This window comes from Chelonia mydas, chromosome 2 (assembly GCF_015237465.2).
Source record: "Chelonia mydas isolate rCheMyd1 chromosome 2, rCheMyd1.pri.v2, whole genome shotgun sequence".
In the NCBI taxonomy this organism is placed as follows: Eukaryota; Metazoa; Chordata; order Testudines; family Cheloniidae; genus Chelonia; species Chelonia mydas.
Genome location: NC_057850.1, coordinates 162,434,151 through 162,450,195, shown reverse-complemented (window position 1 = coordinate 162,450,195; position 16,045 = coordinate 162,434,151). Strand labels below are relative to the sequence as shown.

Here is a 16,045-nt window from a genome sequence, read left to right as displayed (position 1 = left end):
TTAGGCACTTTTGAAAATCCCACCCTTGTCTGTGCAGTACATGGTATGTCTGTCATATCCCTCTACTAAATGGAAGTATGTTAGATATGCTCATATACACACCATTGGCTCAACTAGTGGAATTGTTCCTTTAGTTCACCTAGTTTAATCTTGTGGCATAGGGGAGTGGCAAGGAGGAGGGTGGTGTTAAGGCAACTCTTATGAATTTTCCTGTCTATACTGTACAAATACCTGGTTGGCTGATGACATTGGTGACTGCTTATATGATGGAAAATTCTAAGGTTTCTAAGGTTGTTACTTGGCAGGTATCCTGTATTTAATAGTCCCAATCCCAAAGAGTTTATAGTCGTGTTCAGACACTGTTTTTGTTCTATGCTTATACAGTGCCTCTCACAGTAGGGGGTCCGTGACCAAGGCTCTTAGGCGCTATTGCAATACAAATAAGTAATAAGTATTATGATCTATTTTTAAAAGGGCTTGGAGGTCAGAGGAAATATTTGAAAGGTAAATACAAATATGATGCTTGTCATGAAATCTTAATTATTACAGGAACGGTAATTTAAGTCCATTTAAAATGTGAAATAAAGCATTACTGCTTGATAATGGTATACAAAATATTTTTTAATGATAGTGTTTTCCATGGTAAACATATATCAGTACAATGTTCTGACTTTTACTCTAAAAAGTAAGATGTTAAAATCTAAGTGAAATGATAAACGTTAGAACTACTCGTTAACTTCACAATACTCCTTTGTGAATCAAAAATAACACTTCTGTGGTTTCTTAGTTTACAATTAAAATGAAGAACTTAGTTTGGGTGACAGGCTATATCTCCCTTAGTCTGCTGAGTTGAATATAATTCATTTTAAAACTTTAGGCTGATTTAAAAAAAAAAGGTGCTCTTTTGATTTTTACAGGTATGAACTGTAAGTGGTGATAAAACTCTGTATGCAGAATTGCATTCTGCTTTACAGTGACACCAAGAATAATGCATTGTAGAGATTTCCAAGTTATTTTGCCAATTAGTATGCCACAGCCACTATCTTAATGGGATCCATGATAAGACAGCTACATCTTTTGGCACATGTTGAATCCTAGTCTAGATCTTAAGTGAAACAAAGTCTACTCAGTAACAGCACTGAGACTGTCAAGTTATCTTCAATGAGACAATTTTACTTTGTTTTTTTCATCTTCTGTAACTACACAGATTCTATCAGATATTATAGCCTAATAAATCTATTAACATGCTTGGACTTCAGACAGTTCCATCAGCTCATTCAAGATGTCTTGTAAAAATAAATGCTAGACTCACCAAGTTATCAATGATAAATTATCTGTTTATTTGTAAACATGGAACTAGCAGGTAGGTCCCTCCATCAAATCCATCTTTACTGTTCCTGTTGCACAGTCTTATTAATTATCATACCCTATGGAAATTAAGTAAAACTAAATTATTATCAACAAATATCCTAAATATTGGTATTGAGTCCAATCCTGCAGCCTTTACTTAGGCAAAAGTGCCATTGAAGTAGAGGTGCAAGTTTTCCCCTAACATGGACTGCAGGATGGTACCCATTCAACTACTATTCCCCAGGGGTAGCTAGGTACATGCTACAAAGACTGGTAGCATTAAAATCTGTTTGCATTTCAGGATAATTTTCATGTTTTGTTTCATAAAATGGAATATCTCATCTCAAGATTACTGACAACCATTCTTACAATAAGTTATTAAATTTGCTTTCTACCTGCGATAAATAAACAATCCTGAGGTTTAAATCAATATTGACCAGTCAAGTTCACACACACAATAAATGACTATGCCGACTGACATCAGCTAAGTTTAATGGAAATTTTTGTTCAATTCTGAGCCAATCAGAAAGCATGCATCTCTGATTCCTGATTGGCTCATCAGAGGCAATGTGTCTTTCTTGCCATATTATTGCATCTCCATTTAGGATGATAGTTTAAAGAAAGAGATGTTACATTTAAAAAGTTTATAGCCATTGAAAGATTTTTTTTTCAAATTTTTCCAATTAAAACAGAATGTATGTAACAATACATGAAAACAATTCAGAAGTAAAAGTAAGAAAACAAGTCTGACAAATTCATCCTGTTTTTGGATTCCTGCCACCTTGCTCACAAATCCTTAATATGAAAGGCAAAGCCTTTCTTTATAAATATCAAGCCTTCATAATAAGATAAAGAGGTTCTTATTCTACAACTTTAATTGTCTCTTGAAGTTTGGCATTTGAAAAAAAAACACATTTGTTTCAACTCCCTTCATAATGAAAAATTATATTACAATGAAATGTTTTAACAGGCTGACAAATAACCTCAAAAGGATGTTTCTAGCTTCACCTTATTCACAAAACTAGGAGGTTTATAAAAGGGTGAGTCTGAAGGCAATACCAGAGAGGACTTTTGGTGGAATTCAAGTCTCCAGCCTTAACCAAAGCTGCTGTCCAGCACCTGTTGCGTTCTCGGCCTCTTGTGGTCCTGGGATGGAGCGTGCTAAGTGTAGATAGGGTTGTCAGGGAGCTATGAAGTGCTAGCAAGTCTTTACTGAGCTTGTGCAAACTGTTTTGTTTCAAAAGGATTTTAACTTGGCTAAATTTGGGGCAGATTTTCCCAGGGACAGTAAAAGGCATACCCCTGACACAAAGGCCAGCCCCTGCCCAATTTCATGTTCTTGCTCCAGGGCATGGGGAGGCTGTTGAGCTTTTTAAAGGAAAGGTGAACAATTTTTTTTTTGACACAGAGGAAATTTTGCCCAACCTTTTTCTAAGAAATAGCTGAACCCTTTTGGCTGACGTTTCCCCCCCAAAAAAATCAGCCCCGGGGCAGACACTTGTCATGGAAAATTTCAGCCTAAGTGGTTAAAGTTTGGCAAAGTTATATGGACCTTTAAACAAGGCTTTATAATGGGAATTATCAGGCAGGGGTAGTAATAGGCAGTGCTACAAGCCCCACATATAATACAGCTGTTTTCATTCTTTAGATACATCTACTTAGCTCTGAGGAGACTTTCCACTGAACTCTTCCTTCACAATTTTCCAGGTCTTAAAGGCACAATAACCACACACCAGCCAAGCAGTTCTTAACAGTCTATACACTTTCTCTGTTAGTTTTTAAGTAGAAAATGGTGAACTGGGACTTAAAGTTTGGGCCTAGTCTAAATTTTTAACCCTTCCTTTATTCTGAATTGAACCTGAATCTTCAGGGTTTATTAAGCTACATATGTCCCAGTGATAAGCATCCCACTCTACCCACTTTCCTACTTGTAATGAAGCCCTTGTGGCCTCTATCAGAAGATCTTATTCACAAACTGGCCACCAGCATCCCCTCTCTAAAGACTTAATATTGCCAGAGGGAAATGTAGTTGGCTGCCGGTGACCATCCTAGCACCTCCTGCACAGCTAGTGTGGGGAATGGGTCACCAGTGACCTTTTCTGGGTTTTTTTTTTGCTGCTTAGGCAGGCATCTCCTGTCGCTTTACACTTCCAGAGTTTATCTGAATGTCTTTGTAGAAGGCACTTAAATGGTGTGGGACTGTGCCAAAGTTCTGCACTTTTGACAGGAAGTATTAGAATAAATCTACCCCCAATTCTAATTTGCAACTCAGTGCAGAAGCTCTTTTTTGCTGGGCAATGCTGTACATGACTACCCTACCACCATCATTAGAGCATAATGAAGAGGTCTGGTTCCTAAAAACAGTTATGACGGCTATGATATTAACTTAAGCAAAATTGATATCACAGCATTCTCTAACCTTGAGCTGTAGATTCCTAATCTATTAGGCAAGGGGAAAATAAGACAGATGTTTAAAGATAGTTGAGAGGAAGCATAGTCTAGTGATTAAAGCATAGCAGTGGGACACAAGATTTGGCCTCACAGCAGTGATTTCAGATGGAATATGTTCTTTCAGTTGTTTTTATTTTCCAATCTGTTTGTTATGTTTAACTTTTATTCCTTATTATTTAATCAAGCTTCTTAGCTTGACCAAATACTACACTTAAGATACTTTGAAATACTAGTGATTTCCCCTAATGAGAAGTTGTACATAAACATTTGATTGATGTAGTGCAGTTACAGGAATATTCTGAAAGTACCATTAATTAGCTGTGTTATCCATTGCCAGTTTTTTGCATGTTGTATGTAAATATCTGTTTTTTAACAGAACCAATGGAAAGTTAATTGCCAAAACCAAACATGAACAAACACTTGCATGTGTGTAAGGGTGGGGCAGGGAAAGGAGCGTAATTTTATAGGCTTTGAATAAATCCTAATGTTCAGTAGCCATCAGACATGGTGGGGTGATGTATTTCACTAGAAAAAATGATGCCACAGATCCTGCTGTCTCACCCCGCCTCCCCCGCCCATCAAAATGGCAGTCTAAATTTTAGTCAGGTTTAAATTATCTTTCAGAGGTGTTATCTCTAATAATACTGATCCTTTTCATTTTGGTGTTTGTTCAAGAATCAGCTTACAACTCAGAATGTCTCTCTCCACACACGCATGCCCCTTTTTCGATAATCCCCTCGTATAATCTACCTTTATCATGATAATAATGATCCCTAACAAGCATTAGGACAGAACTGGCCATAGAATGTAATACTTCAACTAATACTTATCTGTATTTCCAGAATTAGCTTAAATCACCATTAGCAACAGTAGCTTAGTGTTTTCTTTATCATAGTTCAATCAAATTTGGAGAGGTAATTATTGTACAGATGTATGTGTATTGATATAACATTAAGACTTCAGTCAGTGGTGTACTCATATATTATAACTCCTATCAATTTCCTGTATCCGTTTTTGCTATTTGCAATCGCATCATCATCAAATTCAACTTTGCTCTCTCTGTCAGGATCAGGCTCTATGAATTGTTCATCTATTATTCCCTAAAACACATGAACACCTCAGCTGTGTCACAAAAAATGATCTCTTGAACCTATTATTTATACAACTTTTAGAGGTGGCCAAAAAATTTCATTGTCATTTTCTGAGGGATAGTGCAATTTAGTCAAAATTAAAACATTTAGCATCAACATGTACATTTTGATGACATTTTGACAGGTTAAAGTCCAAATTAATTGTTTAACTTTCTCATTTTGTTTGTGTCACAATGCTTCATTTCAATAATATTAGCATGCTTCATTTTGACTTAAATATTTAATTTAAATGTTACATTTAATATTATACCAATTCAACATTACTGAAACAGTGTTTCTGAATAATTTTGGGGGGAATTTCAATGCTAAAATTCTTTCCTCGTTTGTGATTAATTTGCTCATCTTATCAGGTCCCTTCTTTGGTACCCCCTAGTGATATTGGTACGTGATTTCAAACCTAGCTGCAGACACCTTGAGTGATAGTGGAACACACTGAACCTTCTTGTTGACTGGATCGTTTGAAAAGTCAGTCCAGTCACTACTAGATCTGGCTAAATGGGAAAAGTTAATTGATTTGCTGATCCTTTTGTGAATAAAATCATTGAGGCTGAGTCATTGTGACTGTGAAGTCATGTTATTCATGATTCATGTATATTTGGAGAAACCACCCAGGTTTGTGAAAACTGAACGTTTACCAGTTTTTACCACAGACTTTCTAAAAATTCACACTAGAATGTGCATTATTCACTATTCTGTCATTCAAAGTCCATCCTTGGGTGAGGGCAGAAGGAAAGGACTTGGCTGCTACCCCCTACAGTCAACTGAGAAGGTCCCTAATTCTGTCTTCTTCCTTACTGGACCTTGCTAGATCTCCCTGACTCAATCAGCACCAAAATTGTCCTCAGGGTTGAAGGAACTGTAGGTTGCATCCAGATATTCCACTTATTCCTCCCAGATAGGCGGTGCTGTGATCAAGAGAGAGGCTTTAATTTGAACCTCTTTTATTTTTTGATTGGCTCTCTCACTAAAGCATTTTGTGGTACCATGTACGAAAGGCAGTATATAAAAATAAATTGTATATTATTACTCTTCACGTGGAAAACATAAACACAGCAGGAAGCCTTTTCTGTGATTTGTTAGTCTCTGAATTTTTGTTTTCCTTTGAAGATTAAAGGAAACACAATGCATTTACTTCTGACAATTAAAGTTGACATGCAGAGGAGTTTCGGGAGATCTGAACCACCCAAGTTGTTCCTGTTTCCACAGGAATTACTGTTTGCAGTTTTCATTTCATGTGGCTTCATTTCTTCCTTTAGGCTAATCACACATTTGGTTTTGTGGACAACCTGAAGATTTATTCTGAGGCATGGCTAAGGATGTCTGAGGTTTTTAAGAGCAGTGAAAACTTCCTCATGGTCAATCAGCTGCAGGTTGGTGAATTGTCGATGACTTCCTACTTTCCAGTACTATCCCCAGGGACAAATAATTGAAGAATTAAAGTAGCCTGTAAAGAAGTGGTAATTCTCGAAATACTAGATCACTATAGGAAATGGAGTTCAGGATCAGCCTTTACAAAGATCCTGGCTCTCAGGTGGAGGAATTACCAGAAATTCTGCAGGATAGCGGTGGTGGTACAGTCAGCACAGACATGAGTTTTTCTTCACTTGAAGACGGTATGTCTGCAACAGTAAACCCTGCTAAAGTTTAGATTATAGATCTACAATGGGGTGGTCCTGAAAATCTTTTCAATTTTAATGTAGCTAAAATGAGTAGTTACCTCCCTGTCTGCAGTATTACCATGTGATATTGGAAATACGATGAATAGTACAATGGCGAACAGTCACTTACTGAAGGCAGCGATTCTCAAACTTTAGCAACCTGAGGACCCCCATTTTGATTTAAAATTTTTGGGGGGCCCCCAAGCCTCCCACTCAGCCCCAGGCCCTACCCCCACTCCACCCCTCCCCCTCCTCTTCCACACCTCTTTCTGCCTCCTCCCCTGAGCGCACTCCATCCCCGCTCCTCACCCTGTCTCCCAGCGCCTCCTGAACGCTGCTGAACAGCTGTTCCCTGGCATGCAGGAGGCGCTGGGAGGGAGAGGGAGGAGTTGATCAGTGGGGCCCACGGACGCCCGGAGTATGCTTGGGGACCCCTTGGGGTCTGCTGACCGCAGTTTGAGAAAAGTTAATCTAAGACAATTGGCAAGTTTTTAAATACTCTTTACAGCTTGAACTTGCTTAATTCTCATAATTGTCTCCCCCAATGTAATTGATCAGTTCTCACAGGGACAATGGAGGAAATTTAAAATGCAACAATAGCAGTGACTGCTTAAATGTAGCACCTGGTTAACAGTTCTTCTTGTCTGTTTCCAAGTCATATCTTCTTTCTTTAGTCACTAAAATGTAGTTTTGGCACTTTTTACTCTTCACCATCTGCAGAGCCATTAAGCTGTGGAAGAATAAACTGATGCTCATGCATCAACAATAGAATTGTTAATTAAGATTCAATTAAGGAATGTTACTTGTGATCCCTGAAAGGCCTCGTGGAGCTAATTGTTAGTCCTTTTTCTTGGAAACTGAGCAAATGAGATGTAGAAATTGAGACAATGAACATGGAAACTGAAGATGCTATTTTCCAGATAACATTGTTTGTACGACTGCTAATAATGCAATGCTCCAAAATGTTGTGTTTTACAGAACAAGCAAAAGGAAAGGTCTCTTCCCTATCCAATTTACAATAAATGTATAGATGTGACTCAGTGAGTTGGGGAAACAAGGGGTGAGGAAAGTTAAAGGTGTACAACAATAAGGTTGTATGGTTACTTATTTTAGGCATGTGCATACTTTCATGTATCTGCTAAGTACAAGGGGCCAGAGTCTGATGTTCTTGTTCATGCTGAATAGTACTTTATTCCATGAGTAATCCCACTGAACTCCCATGGAGTATGGAGCTATTATACTGAATCAAGGGGATCAGAATTGGAGAGGAAGTACAATCCAGTGGTTAGGGCACTAGCCTACTAGTCACTGTCAGAGACTGTTTGTATGACCTGGTGCAAGTCACTTAGCCTCAGGTCCCCATCAGTAAAATAGGGATAATAGCACTGCCCTATCTTACAAGAGTGTTGTGAGGACAAATACACTAAAGATTTGTCAGGTGCTTGTCCGTAGGAGGGGGTGTTTTTATCAGTGGTTCTTTGGTACCCAAAGCTGTTGGAACCATAAGCCTAATCTTTAGTTGCATCTCATTATGAAGTGTATCTGCCATTTTGGAGCCACATTTTCTTCCACGACATACAAACCTGGTGTTAGCTCACTAATGCCATAAATTATTGACAGCTAAAATGTGGAATCTTGAAGCTGAGTTTATAGAAAGTTTTCTACAGTGGGCATCTTAATTTTTTTAAAAATCTTTTTACTCTTAGTTAAGGTATGTGCAGATGTTAGCGATATTCTCCACTTAACTAACGATTCCTACGTAACATCAGGTTATGAGTTTGGGGTCTTTGTCGTACGTTTGAAAAGGCAGGGTCACACCTTTGGCCATATTGCTTTGAGAGAATGGCTGAAAGATACCAAATGCCAGTTCATTTCCCAGTAACTCTCAACTCTGATTAGGGCAGCAGTTCCCCAGGGAGAGTTTGAAACAACATGAATAGATTTTTTTTTTAATCCCTTTGCTGATCTTAAACAGCCAGTTAAGAAAACCCTGCAATCTCTGTGCTGGTTTAATAATGGAAACAAAAGAAAACAACAAGATGAAGATGATGATGGAAATGTATGGTATGATATATCAATCTGTGATAGGCACTTACTTGGTTCCCATCCATGTAGTATCTAATTGCCTCATACTCTTCAGTGCATTTCTCCTCGTATTTCCGTGAGGTCATTTTACAGATGAGGAGCTCAGGCACAGATACTAAGTGACATGCCCAAGGTCACACAGAAGAAATCTATGGCTGAGTAGGGAGATCTGTGACTCTTTGTGTGTGTGTGTATGTAAAAAAATTCAGCAACTCTGACTATCACAGATGCTATCTTGCAAATCATTTCTCTTACTTTAGGAAGCTCTCCAAAACAGTTTTATAAAGAACTTCATAGAAAGTCACTTGAATATTGATGTGGGGAATCTCATTGGAAAGCTGCAAGAGTATGGTAGGTATATCTGCATATGGACACACAAGATTTATTATCCCCATGACTTTGTGTTTGACTGAAATTTAGCAGTAATAACTCTTGGTTATGATTCACATTGCCCTTACTTAAATAAAAACTAAAAGTGCATTTTACAATGATCTCATTTTAGTTTCAAACATTTTTAATATTGTTTGCTCATTTATCCTTTTGTAAAGAAACACAGTTAATTTTGCTGCATCTTACCTCATGTCCATACAATTAAATTCCATCCATTTCACTAACAGATAAAGATTAATATCTTTAAAATAGAAATTCCCTTATTTTATAAATAATTTGAATCCAGTTCTTTCCCACCTTATGGGCCTGATCCTTTCAAGAGCTGAACACCCACAACTTTTGTTGATCCAAATGAGAGTGGCAAGTGCGGCTAGGTGTAAAACAAGAATTCTGTTTAACAAAAAATGTTGAGGGTCTGAAATTTGTTCCATTCCACATTAGAATGAAAATGAGATATTTTGAAATATTTCATGTAAAAACATGAGACACACAGAATAGTCAGTAGCCTAATGGTCAGGGCACTTATCTGAGATGTGGACAACCCAGGTTCAAGGGCCTGCTCAGCCTAATTTTGAGTCCTTTCACTTTCGCTTGTTGGGGCTGATCCATTTTGAATAAATAGGAAAATATCCATTGGGTCAGAGAGGAAAACAATGACTGTATAATCTGGTGGTGAGTGCACTCACCTTTCATGTGGGAGACCTAGGTTCAGATCTGACTGGTTTGGAGCAGGGACTTGATCCAGGTGAGGGCCTTAACCACTGGGCTATTCTGGGGGGCACCTGTTTCCCGCACTGTCTGGTTATGAACAGAAATTCCAATATGTACCCAAGAAAGTGTTTCAATGAATCAGCATTCTCTGACACCCAAAAGTTTCACTGAAAAATTCTCAGCCTGCTCTACTTGCAAGTGCTCATTACCTCTCGGGATCAGGACTGTTTCTTGGGCATTTGATTCTGTAGCAGAATCTGCAGAAACGGTACCTGATTCTGCAAGGTTCTTTGTCCCTTCTCAGAGGTGCTAAATGCCTTCACCTTCAGTGAAGGCCATTGAAAATTGACTCAGGACCTTACAGGAGTGGCTCTAAGGTAAGTAACAAAGCAGAAAGTAGGTACCAGAAATAGCTATGAAAAGGTTGCTGTCTTAGTATCTGTCAAGGAATACTAAGATACTAAGGAACTCTAGGGTACAGATGTGGGGACCTGCATGAAAGACCCCCTAAGCTTATTTTTACCAGCTCAGGTTAAAAACTTCCCCAAGGTACAAACTTTGCCTTGTCCTTGTACCCTATGCTGCCACCACCAAGTGTGTTAAACAAAGAACAGGGAAAGAGACCATTTGGAGATGTCTTCCCCCAAAATATCCCCCCAAACCCTACACCCCCTTTCCTGGGGAAGGCTTGATAAAAATCCTCACCAATTTGTACAGGTGAACACAGGCCCAAACCCTTGGATCTTAAGAACAATGAAAAAGCAATCAGGTTCTTAAAAGAAGAATTTTAATTAAAGAAAAGGTAAAAGAATCACTTCTGTAAAATCAGGATGGTAAATACCTTACAGGGTAATCAGATTCAAAACACAGAGAATCCCTCTAGGCAAAACCTTAAGTTACAAAAGGACACAAAAACAGGAATATACATTCCATCCAGCACAGCTTATTTAACCAGCCATTAAACAAAAGGAAATCTAATGCATTTCTAGCTAGATTACTTACTAACTAACAGAAGTTTTGAGACTGCATTCCTGATCTGTTCCCGGCAAAAGCATCACACAGACAGACCCTTTGTTTCCCCCCCCCCTCAATTTGAAAGTATCTCGTCTCATCATTTTGGTCAGGTGCCAGCGAGGTTATCTTAGCTTCTTAACCCTTTTCAGGTGAAAGGGTTTTGCCTCTGATCAGGAGGGATTTTATAGCACTGTATACAGAAAGGTGGTTACCCTTCCCTTTGTTTTTACGAAAATATTGCTAAATTATTTGAGGAAAATGCAGGAGAGGATATTTTATTTAATAAGTTCTGAAACTTCCCCAAGGATTTACCTTTTTATATATTTAGATGTGTTGGTTCCATGTAAATTATGCAACTTGTGAAATATTGCTTTCACTTACAGAAACATGTAATTATGCAATATTCCAAGCACGTAGCAAGTCAGTTGATATTTCTCATGCTCAAATATTTAAATGATTAAGTTGTAAGAGAAAATTTAAAAAATGATGTATTATTCAAAATAAGGTCTTCTAAAAATCAGCTAGGGGGAAAATCTCTGGTGACATACATGGATGCTTAACCTTGTTAGTGCTAGGTTATTAGTATTAGGAATATTCTAGCCCCTGAGATGCTACAAAACCAATATATATATAGTATTATTTCTTCTGTGCCTTCCTGTTGGGTAAAATAGTAGATATTTGTATGGTATCCCCACCCCTGTTCCATTGCTTGTGTTCCTTCTGAATCCATCCCATTGATACTGGCTTGCCTTCTGCTTCTTAGTACATCTGTCACTGTCTCGTCTCACAACTGCCTCTCTTCCTGATCCTTGTTCATCCCTTCTTCACTAACAGTGCTGTCTTCCATCCAGATCTGTTTAGTGCATTTCTGCTTCTCTGCCTTCCCATTGTGATACCCGCTGTGCCACCACTCAGGTGCACTGAGTCCCAATCTTATGTTAATGAGTTAATGACTCTTACCAAGTCAACTCATCACCTAATGTTTTTAAGGATTAAACATTCAAATGTTGTTTTTAAAACTTTTAGGAACCTGGAAGCTCACATTGGACTTCCCAGTACCTATTTTTCACTCCTCAAATATGAATAATTATTCGCTGGGAGATGAGCTAGTTTTGTGGGTGTGTTAGACTTTCCTCACAAGTTTCTGTTAAATCCAATTGCAGTAAGAATTGTTTTGAGTTAAAATTGCCCCGTGCTGTAAACCCATTGTTGTGATTATTCTCTCCAATATAATTAGCACAATCCACAAAAAATTATTTGCAGATCTGAACTCCTCCAAAGTTTGAGGATGTTCATACTCCTGGTTTTGGTGGAAGTTCAATTTTAGAGCGAGGCCAGCTGTGAAGTTCCAGATCCAAACATCACTAATGATCGGAGGGCCTCCAGACCAGGGATTTCTGCAGCCCTGCATCTCCCACAATTCTGTTACAACTGAGCTGATCCCATCCACTCTCTGCAGTTTCTGGAGGTGGTTCCAAGCTGCAGCACAAGTGTGTGCTGGCCACACCTCATTCTCCTGCATGCTGCCAGATCTTCAGCTTCCATGGCAGCAGTCAAGTGACAGTTCATTTGCTTCCACCCTTTCCTTCTGCCTTTATGATTTTCTAACCATTTTGGGGCAGTAACAAGCTTTTTCTTTCTTCCAAGCCTCTTTCCTGGTACAGGGTTTGTTCAGTGTTGTGGTCACAGCCACCCAGCACCTCTCCTGCAGTATCTCCCTGCTGAGCTCCTCTGTTGGCAAAGTCCAATAGGTGCTCTGTAGGGGAGGGAGTTTTCCAAGGCTCAATAGAGGGTAAATTATGCCCTGCCTTCCCCCAGTTACCTGAACCTACCTGGGACAGGCAAGTTGGGGCCCCTACCTCCACAAATAGCCATGACTACACTGAAGAAAATCCAACTAGGGAAGACAGAACAGAAAAGTGACAGGCTCTGAGAAAGAAGAGGGCTTCATCCAGATGACCCAGGCTGTAAATCCTGGGGTGACCAAGAACCACAGATTAGACCTCAGCAGGGCTGTCACACCCTCCCCCCATCTTAAAATGGGTCTTGAGAACCTTGGGAAGAGTAGCAGCGCTCATGTCTAGCCCCCCTCCTTCCCAATTTGAATTAGGGAGTGCTGATAATGAGACTCCATCTCCTGCTCAGGAGGAGAGGGACCCCAAAGGGGAAGACTTAGATGGAGAGGTTTCTAGAGAGCTCTAGACTCTGCACAAGCCAAGTCACAGAAGATTACACTCTGGTTGCAGCCAGGTAGTAATGCCTGCAAAGCATGCCAAAAGGTCAAAGAAGCCCCAGAAGAATACAAGGGGGAAGAAAAAGTCCAAAAGGTAAAATCCTCTGACTCAGGCACCTCTTCCTCTTTGAAGGAAGGAGAGCTCTCAGGCTCCAAATCTGAGCAGGACTTGGGATAAATGCAACAAATGTGGTGGTGGGTTTTTTTGTGTGCGTTTGTTTTGTTTTTGTGTCCCCCACCACCCCCGCCCCGTATCCAGAGAAGTTTGCTACCATGAAATTCTCAGCCAGACATCCAAGTCAACAGCCAGGAAGCATATGTGGTTTTGCCCCTGGATGGTCTCTCCAAGCAAGTCCTGTGCTCCTCTGAGTTCATGGGATCTCTCCTCTTTGGAGAAAAGCTAGATAAGATAGTGGCAGAAAATGCTGCAGAATCAAAGCACGTTGTCCTCTCTCCTCTGAGTATTCTAAGACGGGAGTACAAGCCTGCTTTCAGGCAGACACATCCCTTTCACTCATCCTCCTCACAGAAGTACCAGATGAAGGATACCCAGTTACACCAAGGACAAGGTTTGAAACTGGGCTCAAGTAGAAATTGGAGGACAGGCTTTGTGTTGGCAGCCCCTGCCTTATGACTCTTATGAAGTCCTGTGTGGACTTCAAATCTGACTTGCTCCCCAGATGGAAACTCTTCTGGCTCTCCCATGAGTAGTCACTCTCCTGTACATCTGCTCTCACAAGAGCAAGGGGATGGAATTGGTACCTGTAGGGGTGAATCTGACCCATAAAATTCACTGTTCTTTTATCTCATGGTCAAGGTAATCTTTCCAAAATTGGGATACCCATAGCATTCTCACTGCACTGGAATGGAATGTGAACTTAGGGAGGGACTTTATGCATCTATGGGATTTAGGAGCATAGTCCTACAACATTGTACTTGTGCTCCTCAATTTCCTAGGCACTTCTGAAAATCTCCCCTTTAAATGATATTTTACAAATAATTTTATGGTTCTACAATACATTTACAAGAAAACATGGCTCTGACCTCTGTATGTTGCCTTGAAACCAATAGTTCCCAATGTGTTTACTCTTCTCAGAGTCTATGATGGAGAAAATGCTTCACAACTCGGTGACTGAGCAGATTAACCTATTGGCACAGCTCATGGTAAATATCTCCTCCTGTGTGTTACTGGATCGCTTCCAGCATTTTGAATCTGTGGAGAAATTGGAGGCGAAGGCACAAGAGCTCATGCAACAAAATAATTTCTTGGCAAGTAAGTATCTCATTTAAAATACGTACTGACAAGAAACCCCTGATTTCATAAAACTATCATTCCCATATTTTCCCTGTTACAAGAGTGCTTCAGCGACGTGGCAGCCAGGAAGACAGGGAGTAATAAACACATAGAAAACACATATGGTAAAACACAATAAAAAAACCCACATTTGCCTGCTAAAATTATACCCGTGATTCTTGAACACTGTAATGCAAGCAATAAAAACTAGTGATATTGCTATTATAACTGAGGAATCACTACTAAACAAATTCCTGGAGTCAGTTATACCTAATAAATATGATACCAGGAACAACAGATAGTAATATAATATACGCTGGAGGGTAGGGATAGGATACAGAGGGCCCTAGACAAATTAGAGGATTGGGCCAAAAGAAATCTGAAGAGGTTCAACAAGGACAAGTGCAGAGTCCTGCACTTAGGACGGAAGAATCCCATGCACCGCTACAGACTAGGGTCCGAATGGCTCAGCAGCCATTCTGCAGAAAAGGACCTAGGGGTTACAGTGGACGAGAAGCTGGATATGAGTCAACAGTGTGCCCATGTTGACAAGAAGGCCAATGGCATTTTGGATGTATATGTAGGGGCATTGCCAGCAGATCGAGGGACGTGATCTTTCCCCTCTATTCGACATTGGTGAGGCCTCATCTGGAGTACTGTGTCCAGTTTTGGGCCCCACAATACAAGAAGGATGTGGAAAAATTGGAAAGAGTCCAGCGGAGGGCAACAAAAATGATTAGGGGACTGGAACACATGACTTATGAGGAGAGGCTGAGGGAACTGGGGTTGTTTAGTCTGCGGAAGAGAAGAATGAGGGGGAATTTGATAGCTGCTTTCAACTAGCTGAAAGGGGGTTCCAAAGAGGATGGAGCTAGACTGTTCTCTGTGGTAGCTGATGACAGAACGAGGAGTAATGGTCTCAAGTTGCAGTGGGGGAGGTTTAGGTTAGATATTAGGAAAAACTTTTTCACTAGGAGGATGGTAAAACACTGGAATGAGTTACCTAGGGAGGTGGTGGAATCTCCTTCCTTAGATATTTTTAAGGTCAGGCTTGACAAAGCCCTGGCTGGGATGATTTAGTTGGGGATTGGTCCTGCTTTGAGCAGGGGGTTGGACTAGATGACCTCCTGAGGTCCCTTCCAACCCTGATATTCTATGATTCTGTGATTCTATGAATATACAGCGAGAGTGAAATGAAGCCATAGAATAAAAAGGTTTGAAAACAAAATATTCAAAAGAGGCTATTTCGTTGCTTTTTTAAGACAGCATCACCTAGTTTTTCCTCCTCTGATTTTTAAATTTCATATCCTTTGGTGTTGCAGAAGAGAGTTAAGAAAATTAATCTTTGTAGGAAGCCTGTTTGCTTAAGAAGGTAACTTTCAAATCAGCTCATTTACATAGACTAAGTTAATTCTTGAGCAAGTTCTATTATTTCTTCTGTCATGTCTCTGTCCCACCTCCTTGAAATGTCTCCTCCACTGCTGGAAATCTACCTGTTGTGCTGATAAGGCTGTAAGAGGAAGCAGGAGAACAGTCATTCACCATTGTAGAAATTTCTTTTCCCTGCCTGAACTGTTCCCTCCTGGTACATAGCACTCCCTGGAGAGGAGAATAAAATTCTGGCCCCATTGAAGTCAATAGGTGCTTTGCCAGTGACTTCAATGGGGTAGGTTTTTTTCCATTTTTTTTATTTTTAATTTGTGCATTT

General features: G+C 39.8%; 1 protein-coding gene across 1 annotated transcript in view; it reads left to right on the top strand.

The window, feature by feature from the left end:
* Window positions 1-16,045, top strand: part of ABCA13 (ATP binding cassette subfamily A member 13) — a 294,371-nt gene that overhangs the window by 97,462 nt on the left and 180,864 nt on the right. The window contains exons 28-30 of the mRNA XM_043540473.1: window positions 6,209-6,322; window positions 8,956-9,046; window positions 14,140-14,316. Of these exons, the coding sequence (XP_043396408.1) occupies window positions 6,209-6,322; window positions 8,956-9,046; window positions 14,140-14,316 (382 nt within the window). The remainder of the gene's footprint in view (window positions 1-6,208; window positions 6,323-8,955; window positions 9,047-14,139; window positions 14,317-16,045) is intronic.